At 41.2% G+C, this 17,429-nt stretch overlaps 1 protein-coding gene across 6 annotated transcripts in view; it reads right to left on the reverse strand.

Moving 5' to 3' along the window:
* Positions 1-7,408: 7,408 nt before the first annotated feature.
* thada (THADA armadillo repeat containing) overlaps positions 7,409-17,429 on the reverse strand; it is a 432,101-nt gene continuing 422,080 nt past the window's right edge. For all 6 annotated transcript variants that reach the window (XM_068045168.1, XM_068045169.1, XM_068045167.1 and 3 more), the window contains 2 exons: positions 12,612-12,778; positions 7,409-8,108 (listed from right to left, as the gene is read on the reverse strand). In XM_068045168.1, the coding sequence (XP_067901269.1) occupies positions 7,779-8,108; positions 12,612-12,778 (497 nt within the window). In that variant the 3' untranslated portion in view covers positions 7,409-7,778. The remainder of the gene's footprint in view (positions 8,109-12,611; positions 12,779-17,429) is intronic.

Here is a 17,429-nt window from a genome sequence, read left to right on the forward strand (position 1 = left end):
AATCTTTAATACCTTTTCCATAATTAAATTCCATCCTTCAAACATGAGTGGCCCTAACCAATGTACTCTCCAATATTTTTTTTTGGAGTGCACAGATGATTTATTTAATTGTGCAGCTCCATTAAATTATTTGCACGGCCATGCATGCACAATAACCTGAAGGGGCCGACTCATGTGCGACCTGTGCAGGGACTTTTAGATTGCTGCACGGCTTACAGCGAACATTGGTCCTTACCCCTCTAATCTTTTACTTTTCATATGCTTATAAAAGCCATTATTTCATTTTATTTTATCTGCTAATATTTTTCATATTCCCGTTAAATCATTCTAATTTCCATTTTCCTCTCCCTACAACGCTTTCTAAATTCAAGATTATCTTTATTATTGTTAGCCCAAACTTTGTCATTTGCCTCATTTATAAGCTTCAGTTTTATTTTAATCTATTTATCCACAGAACTTTATACTTTGATGCACCTCCTTTTCCCTTAAGAAATGTATTTACTTTGTACTTTATGTATCTTTGATTTGCTAATCTGTTGAGTCATGTGCTACTTTGCATTCATTTGGGCCAGATCCTCTTTTATCTCACTGAACTTTGCCTTTTTAAGCCCAGCACCACTCATTACCCCTTTTCTATTCGTAGATTGAACTTAACTATTTTTTGATCATTACTTCCCCATCGTTCTCCTACTCTCATCAGTTGTTTGCCCACTTCATTTTCCAGAATTAAAGCAAGCATTGCTCTTCCTTGATGGACTAGAAACATACTGATCAGGACGTATTATAAAAAGTGTTTTGCACTTTGACCACATATATTACCTATATTACAAAGTTTAACTTGGCAAAGTTAAAATCATACAATATTATTGCCTGGCTTCTTTAACATATTTCACTGAACTATCTGAAGATCTTCATTTCTGTCATCTCAACTGCTTGGCGGCCTATAATGCACACTTAGAATTTTACCATTTCTTTAGTTTAGTTTAGAGATACAGCACTGAAACAGGCCCTTCGGCCCACCGCGTCTGTGCCGACCATCAACCACCCATTTATACTAATCCTACACTAATCCCATATTCCTACCACATCCCCACCTGTCCCTATATTTCCCTACCACCTACCTATACTAGGGGCAATTTATAATGGCCAATTTACCTACCAACCTGCAAGTCTTTTGGCTTGTGGGAGGAAACCGGAGCACCCAGAGAAAACCCACGCAGACACAGGGAGAACTTGCAAACTCCACACAGGCAGTACCCAGAATTGAACCTGGGTCGCTGGAGCTGTGAGGCTGCAGTGCTAACCACTGCGCCGCCCTAATTTCTACTCCTATTTATTTATTTTAACACAACCTTCTAGGATATCCTTACATTTTAGTGCTGCGATAGATTGCTTCATTAACACTGCAACCTCACCCCATTTTCTTTCCCTATCTCTCATGAAAATGTAATAACCAGGAATATCAAATTCTCAGTCCTATCTAAATGTCCATCATCTGCAAGTTAAGTTCCGCACTCACATACTTACTGAAAGAAAGTTTCAGTTGTACATTAAAAAGTGTGTGTATGAGAGAGAGAGAGAGAGAGATCTGTAATTGTTTGTGTTTGGACCAGATTTCAATTAAGCTTGACTGCTGTAGCATTGCAAATGTACACTGCAATAATCTGAGAAATGAGAGTCCCATGCATGTTTGATGCAAGTTTACCTTATGTATCTCTGATAAAAGAGTCAAATTGTGGAATGTAAAAATAAAGCTTGATTCAACCAACTTTCTCAAAAATAAAACAGGAGTCCTAAACATACTGCATTTTGTTTTTTTTAACTTTATGATCAAACAGCTTTTCGTCCTGTTACTCAAACAAAACAGGATTTTTGCGTTAAAATTTGCAGATTTCGAAATTCTACTTTACTCAACTTGTTAAACAGCTAATAATATAAGCTCTATTTTTAATGAAAACTCAGTAAAATTGTCATTTTGGAAATTGCTCATTTAGTCACACAAAATGTTTAATCATCTGAAGTGATCAGAAAGGAAACTGAAATCCTCATGAACTGGAATAGATCAGTCAGCACTGCCATTACATAATTAACATTATTTTAACATTTAAGCTGCAATTAAGTACCAAACTTCATTCAATGATTGAAATAAAGAATATATTATGAATGAATCATGTTCTTAAAAAATCAAATTAGTATGGCCCAAAATCAGTTAAACAGACCATTACAACAAATTGTTGGTTCTTTTGTAGAATACTTAACCTCTTATTTTGGTTTCTAGTCTAATGCATCCATAGATATTGATGACTTTTGGTGATAATCTAATGGATTATGTGATATAATTCAGGTGAATCGATGTGATTTCATGCACAATAACCTCCCAATCTCAGTCATGCCATTTCGAACAGATACCATATTGAGAATAGCCACTCGCTGATAGAGAAGAGCACTCTGGAAAATCTGCTATATTTTTAAACCACAGAAAAAGGTTTGTCTTGTCAGTTTTTCTTAATTGACAATAATTTGCCATTTTTAGCATCTTTATTGTTAAAAAATGCCCAATGGCACTTCAAACAGTCATAAGGAAAAAATGGACACCAAGCCAAAGAAGCAGATATTAAAAGGGGCCACCAAAAGGAATCTGCCAGCAGAGGTGATGGGTGGGGTGAAAGGGATAGATAACAGATTAGGGAAGTTAGTACCCCGCAGGGATATTGGGGTTTTTCAGGGAGGACTGAAGCCTGGGACGGCAGAGTGGAAACACAAAGGAGTTGTGATGGGTTGGGCTGGGATTGGTGGATGGGAGCTGGAAAAGCACCCGAGAGTGGAAAAATGAAAGGTGGTACAGCTAGCTCACTGACAGGAAGGGAACAAGAGAGGCCTATAAGCAGTGCCTGTATGAAGGTATTTTGAGTGCACTATTGCAAAGCTTCATCACATGTCCCCGCGAGGTGAGTGGACAATCTAAGGCTGTCCACCAGCTCACCTTTTGTTAAAATGAAATTGGTCATATAGTGATCAGTGCAGCATAAGGTCATCATAAAGTCAGTCTCTTTGTAAATGCAAAAGCAAAATACTGCAGATGCTGGAAATATGAAAAAAGAGAAAATACTGGAAATACTCAGCAGGTCTGGCAGGATCTGTGGAGCGAGAAACAGAGCTAATGTTTCAGGTCTGTGACCTTTCATTAGAACTTCTGATGAAAGGTTACAGACCTGAAATGCTAACTCTGTTTTTCTTGTAAATGCACTTTTCCTCTCTCAATACCAAGATGGAAACCTGAAGGTTGTTTGGTGGGGGGTGCTTGGAAGACAATATCAACAGGTGATCCAATGGGTTACAATCCTGGAAAGGCCACCTCTCATTACCTGATTCAGATCAATACTGACAGTAAGTTATGAAGACGCCACAGCAGAGATGAGTGTGATTTTTTTTAAAGTTACAAATCTATAATGTTATAACTACAATAATTAAAGATCAAACTTGATCAGTTTTGGATACTGACAAATGTGGATAGCCAAGCCAAGATCTGTAGTTCTGCCAACAAGGCCTGACTTTCAAAAACTAGTTGTGCTAACAAGAATACCATTAAAATCAACTGTCAACCTCATATTCACTCACACTGGTTTCTAGTATTTGGTTCTTAAAGGTAGAAGTAACCATTTTAAAAACTGTATGTGGTGGACAGGTCAAGCTGCTGTATAACTTTAGCATCAGGGAATGTTTAGTTTCTGAATCAGATGGTCATAGAACCTAGTACATGGCCTCAACAAAGATGCTTTTGTCCCCATCTCCCTAACTTAAGACATTTAGGTGTTTTTCCATCTTTGGATATACTGCTAATAATTGTTTCTCCTCACAGATCATGTATGTCTATTTGTAAAAGGAAGACGAGTGAGTATTGAAATAGTGTTATCACTAGGATATAGTAAAGCATAATAGTCAGCATGCAAAATCTTCATAAAGGCCAAAGTTTTCAGTCTCTACCCTTGATAGGGGCACATCTTCGGTGGGCTAAACATTTAATTCATCCCCAAGGTACTCCAACCCTGGGAGGTGGGATCCCCAATCACCGCTGGGAGTCACACTGGTCTGGAGACAGAGATTAGTTTCTGATCATCTTGCAGGATTTTATTTCACTGCCATAATCTATCACTCATTATCATCTCAAAGATGCAAACACCACTAATCATTTACCAGTAAATTCATGGCATTTATTGTTGTAGTTTTGAAGTTATTAAACAGTTATATAACATGTGTGTCACAAGAACCATTGAGTTTCTGTGATTGGCAAGTGAATGCATCCTGCATGAGAAAAAGTATGTCTTTAAGCTGACAAAACGTAATCTCTTCTAGACCATTTCATGAATTTGCAACACACAAATTCATTTGCAGCCAAATTGCACAAACCTGCTATTTTAATTTGTCTATTAATATTTTTGAAAGTAGGAAAATCAATTATATTTTCTCAAAACAGCAAAATATAGCTCTAATAGGTAGGTGATTTCACATGTCAGTTATCCTAAACAAGATATTCCTTTTTGACAAAGGTACCTTTAAAGATCAGTGCTTGGAATAGTGAGGCTTTAAGCCTAGATAGGTTATCTCTGTTGACATTTCACGGAAAAATACATTGAAGCTATCCTTTGTCAGGCCCTGTGTCTAATTCATGTGGCACTTCAAAAGCGCAGGCAGACAATCCCTACTGATTTTCATATGATTTCCTTGAAGTAAATTGACTTCCTAGCAATGGTGTCAGCGAGTTCTTTCAGTTCTTTGGTATTTTTTTTTTAATAGTCAGCCTCTGCAATGCTTTTTGGTAAAGCATATCCCTTTAAACTTGCTGACTGTTACTCTATTCATCCTGTTACCCTCCCTGTCTGACTGCTTTTGCCTGGTACGCTACCTATTGGCTGATTCTTTCTAGATTTTCCAAATGATGTTTCCCCTACCCACAACCAAGAAAGACACTAAATAAAGAGTAGCAGTGAAGGTTGTTTCTAAAGTATTTTTGTAACCTTCCATCACACCCCCTCACCCATTTCTTGTTTGCCATATTTGCCTTCCTACATCCTTGTGCGGAATGACTGAGCTTCTGATCAGTATCTACTCAAAGGGAATGATAAGGTACCTCTCTTTAAAGTATCTTCTATCCATCCTCATCTTGTGATTGCTATAAAATTGTCGATAGTTAAACTGAATTTAATAGGCACTGGGACCATATGGAAGCTCTTCATCTCAACTGAAAATTATTGCAGCCTGGGCCTATTATGCGTGATTAGGAAAGCAGTTATATAGCAACATTTTGTATAGCTACAAGTAGTTTAGGCAGACAAACTGGTGTGAATTTGGATTTTTTGTTACCTCAGAATTTCAGTTCTGTGCTGACTGTAGTACACTTCAATTGGTGTTCAGCCAATGCTGTTAAAGTAAGACTGGGCAGTGCAAATTCAGTGTTGCCCCTCAGACTCTTTGCAAAGCAGTTATTGATGCATGAAGCACCCTCCCCCACTCGGTTCCGCACAGGGTTGCACATAATGTAGAAGAAAAAGGAAGATTGGGCAGAGGTAGAAGAATGGAGCCACAAGACGTGAAATAAATCAATATAATAAAAGCAAAATACTGCAGATGCTGGAAATCTGAAATAAAAACAAGAAATGCTGGAAATACTCAGCAGGTCTGGCAGCATCTGTGGAGAGAGAAGCAGAGTTAACGTTTCCGGTCAGTGACCCTTCATCAAAGCTGACAAATATTAGAAATGTAAAAAGTTTTACACAAGTAAAGCGGGGGTGGGGCAAGAGATAACAAAAGAGAAGGTATTGATAGGACAAAGTCACAGAGAATAACTGACCAGAAGGTCATGGAGCAAAGGCAAACGGTATGTTAAAGGTGTGGTGAAGGACAAAGCATTAGTACAGAGAGGGTGTCAATTGACTGTAAAATGAACAGTCTGGCTCCAAGCACAAACATTAAACAAAGTAGTGAGTAGGCACAGTAGAAACAAACTAACTAAAATAAACAAATACAAAAGAAAAAAGAAAAAATAACTAAAAAATAAAAAGGGGGGCCCATCACGCTCTGAAATTATTGAACTCATTGTTCAGTCCGGCAGGCTGTAATGTGTCTAATCGGTAAATAAGATGCTGTTCCTCGAGCTTGTGTTGATGTTCACTGGAACACTGCAGCAATCCCAGGACAGAGATGTGAGCATGAGAGCAAGGGGGTGTGTTAAAATAGCGAGCAACTGAAAGCTTGGGGTAATGCTTACGGACTGAGCGGTGGTGTTCCTCAAAGCGGTCACTCAATCTGCGTTTAGTCTTCCCAACGTAGAGGAGACCACATTGTGAGCAGCAAGTACAGTACACTAAATTGAAAGAAGTACAAGTAAATCGCTGCTTCATCTGAAAGGAGTGTTTGGGAACTTGGATAGTGAGGAGAGAGGAGGTAAATGGGCAGGTATTACACCTTCTGCAATTGCAGGTGAAGGTGCTGTGGGAAGGGGACGAGGTGGTGGGGGTAATGGAGGAGTAGAAGAGGGTGCCGTGGAGGGAACGATCCCTTCGGAATGCTGACAAGGGAAAGGAGGGAAGATGCGTTTGGTTGTGGCATCCCGCTGGATGTGGCAGAAATGGCGGAGGATGATCCTTTGGAATGTGGAGGCTGGTGGGGTGGAAAGTGAGGACAAGGGGCACCCTGTCACGGCTCTGGGAGGGAGGGGAAGGGGTGAGGGTAGAGGTGCGGGAAATGGTCCGGACACGGTTGAGGGCCCCGTCAACCACAGTGGAGGGGGGGGAGGGGAATCCTCGGTTGAGGAAAAAGGAAGACATATCAGAAGCACTGTCGTGAAATAAATCTAGTGTGACTTAAACAGATCAGAAAGGAAAGAAGACAAAAGGAACACAAACTAAATACATTTTCCAAACAGTGGGACAAGTTGCAAACAGGCAGTTATGTGAATTAGATATTTAGATTCTGAATGCACCTACCCTGTGATTTTGAAGTGTGGGGAACCCCACTTCCTGTTGTGTGGCAAATAAAATATAGCTGTGGTTGTTTGTGTTTCTGGGCAAATTGTGGTTACAAAACATTTGCTAGTTCCTTAATAAACTTAACAGATCACACTACTAGAGAATTTCTTCCTTTTAAACTTGGGTTAGGTCTGACAAGTATTTGGGATGTGTCAAAAGCATCTGACGTTTCAACACAATTACCCAGGAGAAGACTTACAGCCACAGATGTCACCCTGTTTGTACAGCATCAGAAAAATGCCCTTCAATCCTGGTTCCATTTGGTGAAACCTTGACAGTTTACCTAGTTTGGTGTGATCCTCGAGTTATATCTAAGGCCCTCATGACATTTTTCTATATCTGGCTGTCAAATATTTGCAACATTGAAAAACACAACTCGAATAAAATATTACATTTCAATTTTATTTGGTTAAAACATTACAAAGAAAATTTGAATGGATAATGATCCACACTTTTCCCTTGTCCTAGTTATAATTTTTAATTCTGTGTTACAGGTGTAGGCACATATCCATTCCTTCTGTGATGAACAAAAGTTCATTTTTGATGCCACACAATCCAGTGTTCAACAGTGAAAGGAGGAAATAGCTGTCATGTAATCACTGTTGGCACAAAAACCTTCATGTCGTAAGATACACACATCTATGGGATATAGCCTTTTCAAGCCACAACAAGCCTCTCTTTGTCATGAGTTTGCTTCAGCTGATCTGTTTTTCCTCAGTTTCTGGCCAAGTCAAATAATGAGATCATCCCACTTCAGAAATGTCCTGCAATAACAGCACCTAATCCAAACAGCCTCAATAGCTGAGCTATATTCAAGAGCCTCACTTTTTGAATGTTAAGCCTTGTGTAGTCTGCTGTTCTAGAAAATTCTGGCGCAGGAGGTAGGCCCTTTAAGAGATGTGCTACACGCTGGGCTTGGTTGTCAGCCATCTTTGTCAGCCGGCAGAGTTCCGATTCGTCGTCTGGAACCGCATGTGACTGGGAAATGAGGACCGAAAGATGCTTCCAGAGTAGATTGGCAAAAGTAATCTTCTCTGCCCAAAGGTTACATTCGTCTTTATCAAAAAGTATGTCATATTCCTCCTAAAAACAAAGGAATACATTCAGTCTACAAGAGAAACACAGATCTTAAAATTCTCCAGAAGAAATATCAAACTAAATCTAAAACATTTTTATTTATTAATGTATTTATTCACAGGATGTGAGCGTCACTGGCAAGTCCAGCATTTATCATCCATCCCTAGTTTCCCTCGAGAAGGTAGTGGTGAGCTGCCTTCTTGAACCGCTGCAGTCCGTGTGGTGAAGGTACTTCAACAGTGCTGTAGGTAGGGAGTTCCAGGATTCTGACCCAAAGACGACAATAAATCCTTATGATCTTGATGATAAATCCTTTGATAATCCTTACACCAGTTACCATTTCATAAAGTGTAACAAAAGTTTGTATTTTTTAAAAAAGGAACTGATCAGGCAGTATTACACTGTTAATGTATCAACTCTGCCACTATGGTTAGAAATACCCTGCAACAATGTACAGTTTTTAAAAAAATGTACAGAGTGTTGCTTAGCCTTACAATAGTCCTGGGTTCTAAGAAGTAAACCAGTGTAGTAGGGGAATTACATTTCTGCAGTCCCCAGTTTCTCTGGGGAATATTTATACAATGATAGGTGGGCCCAAATACTGGTTGGTCCCTACGCTTAAGAGCACAGGCAATGAATAGGAGGTACTTGTAGGTCCTGAATTTCTTGTAAATTTAGTCAGTAGGATGCCAATACTTGTGCTTAAGCTCTTCATTCAAATATACATAATGGGCTGAATTTTCCAGCTCGGCGGCGAGCTTCAAAGATGGCGGGGTACACATGCAGGATTTGCTCCACGGAACCACCACGATACTCAGCGCGGTGGCTCATTTACATGCCCAGGGCAGACCGCGCCCCCACCACCAACCCCCCCCTCCAGATGACGTGGGACGGATCGGGCGCTCTGTCTCCAGCAATGGTGTCCCGTGCCATTTTTAAGGGACTGCAAACCCTTACATTGAATTTGAATTTTTGAAGTGAAAGGCATTATGAATTTAAAGTAAAAACTTTAATGAAAGCTTCAAGCCCCTCTCCCAACCCCCTAATGACTAAACTATTTATTACTTGCCCTCTCCCCCCCACAAAAAACATACCTTGCGATCCTGACCATTCCCCCCCTCACAAGGTTTATTAACTCTGAACCTTACCCCTTCCCACCATCCCCTATACCAATCAAAAAGGTTTCATCCCGCTCCCCCCACCTCCCGCCCTGAAAACTTACCTCCTCCCCACTCCCCACCAGTGTTCCACTTCCAAAGGTGCGGGAGTCCTGGCAACCGACTGGAATGTGGCAGCGGGACGGCCCTTGGGAGCAGGTAGGTCATTAATTCACTAATTTAAATATTGAAATCCTGCTCCCATTGCCGATTGGCGGGGGTCCGCCACGAGGCCTCGCTAATGCCAGTAATATGGGGTGGGATCTTCCTGGTATTGAGGCCCATGGTGGGCCTCTCCCGGAGGCATTATCTGAGCCCCCCTTCCATGACCCTCGACGTCGGGGGGCCAGTAAAATTCACCCCAATGTATACATACACATATGATAGGTCAGGTGAGGCTAACTGTGTCAAGATGCACTGTAGAAAATAAAGAACGTACGTTACAAACCCATTTCTCTACAGCAAAGAGAAAAGCTAAACAAACTGAATTTAAGACACATGGTTTGATATAAGACATTGGTATCTTATGAGGAGAGACTGAGGAAACTGGGCCTATATTCTCTAGAGTTTGGAAGAATGAGAGGTGATCTCATTGAAACTTACAAAATTCTTACAGGGCATGACAGGGTGGATGTAGATAGGATGTTTCCCCTGGCTGGTGAGTCTAGAACCAGGAGACATAGTCTCAGAATAAAGGGTAGGCTACTGAAGACTGAGATGAGAAGGAATTTCTTCACTCAGAGGTGGTGAATCTTTGGAATTCTCTACTGCAGATGGCTGTGGAAGCTCAATCATTGAGCATATTCAAGACAGAAATCGATAGATATCAGAATACTAATAACATCAAGGGATATGGGGATAGTGAGGGTAAGTGGCGATGAGTAAATGATCAGCCATGATCTAACTGAATGGTGGAGGAGGCTTGACAGGCTGAATGGCCTACTTCTGCTCCTATGTCCCATTTAGGTTAACTTGAAGATATAACCCAGAGCATTTAAAGAAAAACCTTTGATAATATATATAATTAAGATAATGGGAAAATAATTGCTATTCTGTTTTATGGGCAAAATATAAGAGTTCATTAGTTGAGAGAAAACGTACCTGATCAGCCCTGGAAGAGCATCACTGGGGAGCCAGTGTCTTCCAAGTGTATACAGCACCAGTCTAAAACAAGCATTGGCCTCCTTGAGCATGCTGATCAGGAGGAGCCAGACGTCTGTTTCAGAATATGCTCCGCTCAGCCTCAGGCAGACATCTTCAGGTGAGCTATCGAGTTAGTACCATTTTCCAGCACAAAACCAATTTCTCAGTCAATAGGGGTAATTTTAACCTCCTTAGGCAGGTGTCTGTGTGGGGGTTGTTAAAAATAAAAGAAACAGGAAACATGACCCCAAACCGCCTACTTCTGGTTTTAACAAAGGCAGGTCAGCCGACGGGTAAACAACTCTCTCGGGAGGCGGGCTGGTCAGTAAAATATTTTACAGAGGCTGCGTGCCTACGTTGTAACTAATGTTTTATTTTTAATTTCTGCAGGCTTTTTTTTGGGACTCGGGAAACTCGGCAGATGAAAGGAGACATCTGCCCGAAGCTTGCCCCTAATTGGGCCTTAATTGTTGTCGACATAAAAGCAGCGAGTTGTGGATACCAATTTGGTGTCCAGGTATAGCTTGTGGGCCAGGGTCCTGGAAAATTTGGTTGACATCAATGAGATGCCAACTTGCAGGTTAAGTCATGGGAGTGGTGGTGAAGTGAACAGAGCTGGGCAAGCCTAGGCTGGCAGCTGCCCATAGTATTGCTATGGAGCCAGAAGGAACTTACCATCAGTGGCCTCCATCAGCGAGAATGGCCAAATCCATGAGGTAAGGGCCTTTATTGCACTGCTTGCGGGCCAGGAGAGGTAGGAGGGCTTCTCCTGCCCCCCAGTCCACCAAGTTAACTTTTTAAACATCCAGTGATTGCACCCTCCCTCGCCCCAACCTCATAATGTCTCGTTACCATCCCCCACCGACACCATGACAGATTTATCTGCCATTTGCTCCCCGGCTGCTTTTCAGCCCAACAGTCAGCCTGTGAAGCGACCTAGCTATTGGGACAGAAACCTGTTGAGATGATTTAATACTAGTCCTGTAGTTAAATACAATAGAACTTAAATTCCTTTACTTCCAGGTTTTCCGTCTGCAAACCCTTCCCTCTGCTCTCTTCCCAGCACTGTGTTATTATCTGACCCACTGGGCTGGATTTTACGTTGGGCAGATGGGAGCTGGCCACTGACGTAAAAGTCCGTTGCGAACATGCTTCCGCCTAGCCTGGGAATCTGCATTTTATAGGTCCTCAGGCTTTAATTGTTCCGAGGTGGGATTTCCACCCGCTTGAGGGAGGAGGTCCCGCCTCATTGAGCTGCCGGGAGTGGTGGTCACTGCTGGGACAGCAGCCCAACCGACGGCAGATGAAGATATGGAGCCGGGATTCCAGGTGAGTTTTGGTTGCCTCGCCGGGGGTAATCAGTCAGGCCCCGGTGAGGCAAGAGTGGTAATTTGGGGGGGGAAGGGGAGTGTGTTGGATCCTGGGGGTGGTTGGGGAAGCGGGGACAGCCCTCTATCAGGCACCTTGTGCTCGATTTCAGGGCCCACCCCCGGGGTGTTGAGAGACTGCCAACTTTTACCTGTCACACATAAAATCCGTGTGGAGGCGGGCGAAGGCCCTTAAGTGGCCGTTAATCGGCCGCTTAAGGGCCTTGATTGGCCTGGGGCAGGCGGCCCGTTTTTGGCCCCCCCGCTGCCCTACGTAAAGTGGGGCAGAGGTGGGAGCGGGTCAGGAAGGCCTCTCGGAGCCTCCCGCTCCATTTTATGCCACCATCCGGCTCGTTGGGGTGCCATAAAATTCCAGCCACTGTATTTTAGGCTCCTTAAATGACTGACTGAGAAAGTGCACTAGACCAGTTAGAATTAAGATCTACAGATTAACAGGATCCCAGATTCGAGTCGTTACCTGAGGAATTTGGCTGAGTTCAGCTAGGCTAGCATTAGGATTTGTACTATCAATCTCAGTGCTTCTGAGCTAGAGACAGGAAATAGTAGTCACAGATGGTTCCCATTGCTGATCACTAACTAGTGATCACCAAGGTAGGGAGGGTGATTGCTGTGGTGGGGTCTATGGGCACCAAAGAGTCAGCATCTTCATTAGAATAGGCGCAAAAAAGAAAAATAGCACATAATTTAGATGGGTTCGAAACAAACAGTAACACTGTGACCAACTAGGTGACTTATTTGTTAGGTTTATCTTTAACAAAACAAAGCTGGGTTGCATGCTAACTTTTGTAAAGACTCAGGGAACATGTTCCTTATAAACGTACCAGATTTTCAGTCGCTGTACCTCCTTCCATATCATCTTCTGCCAGCATCCACTCAATTAGGGTTACAATTCCAAAGGAAGTTTGGCTCCAGATCTGTAAAAGTTCGCACAGCACACCAAGGCCGAGATCCATAGCCAGAGATGGATTAACGACAGAGAACAAAGTATCTACATGGTAGGGGGGAATAAAGTGATAAAAAAATTAAATGCAAAAATGTTACACCTGTCCGCGACTAATCAATGGCCAAAATTGGCACTGATATGGGTTCTTCTTTGGGAATTTTCCATGTCAGAAATGTGGCATGAGAAATTAATAAGGTACTTGCAGTCACTCAATCAAGAATGCACATTATAGATTCAATGTCCCGACCCAAGCACTGACTTTCAAACTTGTACAGCAAAGTTCTAAAGACTGTTAGAAGATTACAGAGCTTAAGAAGGGGAAAGTAACACCGAGAAGTAGTATCTTTACTACAATAACACCAGGTGGGAAGTAATTCCATTTACAAGCATAATGTAATTTATTGTAGTCAAAAAAAATCAAGCCAGGAAACATGTTCTTGTCTGTGTTGTACATTATTGAGTGGTAGAAACATAATATCTTAATAGCCCAGTTTCAACACATACCACAATATGGATGTTCTGATGGGGGAGGGAGAAATGTGTAAAGCCAAACCTCTCCAAAATTGATTCCTTTAGTATCCGAAATCTATCGATCGTAATCTTGAATATACTTGACTTAGCATCCACAGCCCTCAGGAGTATAGTATTCTAGATTCATAATGTTCTGAGTGAAGAAATTTCTCCTCATCTCAGTCCTAAATGACCAACCCCTTATTCTGAGTATAGGACCCCTAGTTCTAAGTTCTCCAGACAGGAGAAAAAACCTCTTAGCATTTATACTTTCAAGCCCTCTAAGAATTTTATGCAGTTCAATAACTTCTATCTATTGTTAAAAAGTACTTCCATTTTTTGTTAAATTTTGAGGACTTGCATTTTATTTGGGAAAACTGAAAAGGATCCCATGGATGTTTTTTTCACTGGGGTCAGTGAAAGGACTGAGAGGTCTTGTTTGCAAACAACATATACTGGAAGCCACCAGTCTTCAGATAAATACCCAGCAGGGATTTTTTTTTGACTTGGAAATGATGTTTACAGAGAAGTGACAGATCAAGATTTATAGGGGTCAGGAGGCTTGACTTGAGATCGTTTTTGGTTTCGCTTTGGACAGCTAATTGGAGTTTTAAAAATCAACCTGAAGGACAATACCCCAGCTCAGCCTGTTCCATCTCTTTGAAAAGCCTGCCAGTTTTTTCACGTCTTTGAGAAGGTCTTAGAAGCAAATGTAAGAAATAGAGAAATTGATGCTACATTTGTCCTGAAAGGCCTGCTTGAAACTCCTGTTGCCACATTTCTCCTGAGACGCTGGAAAGACTTGCGGATAAATCCTCGACGACGCCTGAACGAATTGCTCCAGAGAAAGATGCCAGTGATAGCTGTCTACGCATATTTGGGACACCAAACCAAAAAAGGGACAACTGGCATCTTTCCATATTTTTTTTCCTTCAAGAATTAGCAAGTATTTGGCCAACGTATTCTTTTTTGTCTTTTTTGTAACAGAGCTCTAAAAAGAAAATCTCTATTTTTTCCAGTTAACCGGTGTGTGTTTCTAAGAGTGAGGGGCTAAGGTAAAAGGGAACTTTCATATTTCAATCTGTGTATTAATGCTTTGCTTCATTACTGGTTAATGTCTTGTTTTATAATAAACTGATAATGTTGTTGTTTATTAAAGAAACATGGTTAGTGTATTTTATTCTGGGATATAATATGATTGACCATATTGGTAACTGGGTAAACATTTAAATATATGTTGTGGCCTGTGGAAAAGTGGAACTAGAAAAGACAGTGCACTCCTCCCACCTCGGTCGTAACATTATTAATGAGTTTTTCTTCCCTAATTAGTACTCAGTAGAATGACACCCAATCAGGGAGTGGACACATAAGGAGAAATTTAAAGATATTTAACAAAGTAATGATTCTGAAAATGTGAGTGATAGACCAGATCAATTGAATAGATTTTTGTTTTTAAAATAATTACCCTGGATAAGGTACTGCCTACTGCAGTATCAACACATCAGTGATGGAATGCAAGTTCTCACCTGTAATTCCCTCAGAAGCTGAGTTCTTGAATTTATCGGTGTTACCAGAAAATATTAAGTAGACATTAGGTGCTTCCCCATGGGAATAAACAGTCACCCTAAAGCTGCTGTAGCGTTCCTCCAAATGCCATGGCAGGTCTAAGAGCTCTAAGGTGCCTCACATCAACAATAATAACTTGCATTTATATAGCATCTTTAATGCGGTAAAATGTCCCAAGTCACGTCATAGGAGCATTATCAAACAAAATTTGACACCGAGTCACATAAGGAGATATTAAGTCAGATGACCAAAGCTTGGCCAAAGAGGTAGGCGTTAAGGAGTGTCTTAAAGTAGGAAAGTTAGAGAGGCTGAGAGCTTTCAGGGGAGTGGGGGTGGAATTCCAGAGCCCAGGGCATAGGCAGCTGTAGGCAATGATGGAGCAATTGAATTGTGGAAATGCAAGATGCCAGAATAGGAGAGTGCAGAGACCTCAGCCTTAGTTTGACCAATAGAAAAGAGAAGGAAATATAAATTGTTCAAAATAAACCAAAGGTTTTCAGTCTGTACGGCACTGCCTCCATCCTGCTTCGCATAACTCCAGTGGCATGGTCCAGAATGGAATAGCCCGTCATTATTCCAAGGTGCGGGTAACAGGTTCCTTTCATTGTTTGTTACTTGTCAACTTATTTACTTATTTCCACATTAGTGAATGGAGGAAAAATGTACTCACACATTTCCCCTTCCATTACTGTTAATAAAAATGTCAAAGTATAAAACAAGTTTCCCACCTTTGCACCTGCTGTCTTTTTTTAAAAACTAATATCAGTGAACAGAAGAAAACATACCTCAACAACAGGGAAGAAAAACTTAAGCAAAACTGTTTATATTTTCAATTACTGGAATACAATCAGGATGCAACATGGGTGAGGTGAAAATGGCTTTATTGAAATTCTTGTTACTCGGGATTCCCCCAGTGGTTCTATAAACACTATGTTAAACCATTGTGTTTCATAGTCAAGAAGAAAAACACCCAGTTATAGGTGGAACCCACTTCTTTCAGTAGTCAAAACATATTCCATTATGATCTAGAAACACATAGTACAGTTACTAAACATAATGGAGATCACAATAATGGGTAAATTAATTTAAATGTTATGTTCAGATGGGAGAAAAAGCACTGCTGGTTCATACAAAATGTGTAGAGTAAGGCTGTTGCTTTATAAGCACAATTCTTCATCAGTATTTCAAAAATTTAATTGAACAGAGTTAAATGATTGGCTGTACTTGAAGCAAAGAAGAACAATTAGAATATAATTTGCATCTAATTATTTAAACAACATGACCCTTTTTAGGGCGAGTGTTGGTTACACTCTTTCGTAAATTGATCAAGTTGTTATGGCGATTTCTTGTTTTACTAGATCTTTGTATAACCTGTTGTCCATCAATATGTTCAGTCCTGAGAAGTTCAATTGTACAGGCTGCTGTGGCACCAACATGAAATGCCATGGAATAATGGGATGGAATAGTCTTTCCTATAATTCTCCCAGATGTTGAGTTCTTGCATTTAGCCGAGTTGTGTTCTTATTACTAGAGGTGGGTTAAACCAGGGGTGGGTGGCAGGTAAACACCAGCTTATTACGAATGCAAACCCACGTGCGTAGAATTTCTGTTTGGCTTTCAGGGCATGAGTTAGGCAGAATGTTATTACCTTTAGGGTATTGTCCTAGCTTAATTTAGTAAGGTCTGCTTAAATTACATAAAATGGGAAAACTACCAACCCATATTGAGCCTACTATTTGGGTTTCTCTAACAGGGATTGGGAAGTTGCATGGATTGGGTAAAATTTAAAAGGATGAGCTATGTCCCTTTCCAGATTATTTAGTGACACGTCAGTGTAGGTTGGGGCTTTTTCCCCATTTTGCCGCAAATCTACCTCAATGTTTGGATCCGATCTCGCACATGGCCTTGAGGAAATCCTTCTAATACATGCCTAGGAAATCTGAACCACAATGGTGAATCTTTCAGCCATATCTTGTATGCCACAAGTTTAACCTGCCTTGGGGCCTGATTAGTAATAGTTTTAAATAATGGAGATGTGAGGCCAAATGACTTTTTTGGAATTTTCCTGAGAAGACAATGGGTGAGAAAGACTCCATGGTACGATTGATCACCAGTGCAAGGTCTGTGGAAATTGTGGACTTGATTGGCCCAGCTGCCTTTTCTCTCGTTATATTTTCTTACAGTTTTATAAGTTCTTAAAAAGCCTGCAACAGTAATTTCCTTTTGTGCCTCTCCAGTTCCTTCCTTGGCTCAGTAGTTTGTAAAATCACAACAGTGATCTGGGGACAACTCTTTTTTTGAGGAAGCACCTGACTTCTGCTTAGAGCCTCCTGAAAGCATTGCTGCTCAAATCAGCAATGTGGGAGACTGAGCATATATCACTCAGCATTTTGAAGCATGATTTTTTTTTTATTCATTCATTGGATGTGGGCGTCGCTGGCCAGGCCAGCATTTATTGCCCATCCCTAATTGCCCTCGAGAAGGTGGTGGTGAGCTGCCTTCTTGAACTGCTGCAGTCCATGTGGGGTAGGTACACCCACAGTGCTGTTAGGAAGGGAGTTCCAGGACTTTGACCCAGCAACAGTGAAGGAACGGCGATATAGTTCCAAGTCAGGATGGT

This window comes from Heterodontus francisci, chromosome 13, assembly GCF_036365525.1.
Source record: "Heterodontus francisci isolate sHetFra1 chromosome 13, sHetFra1.hap1, whole genome shotgun sequence".
NCBI classification, from domain to species: Eukaryota; Metazoa; Chordata; class Chondrichthyes; order Heterodontiformes; family Heterodontidae; genus Heterodontus; species Heterodontus francisci.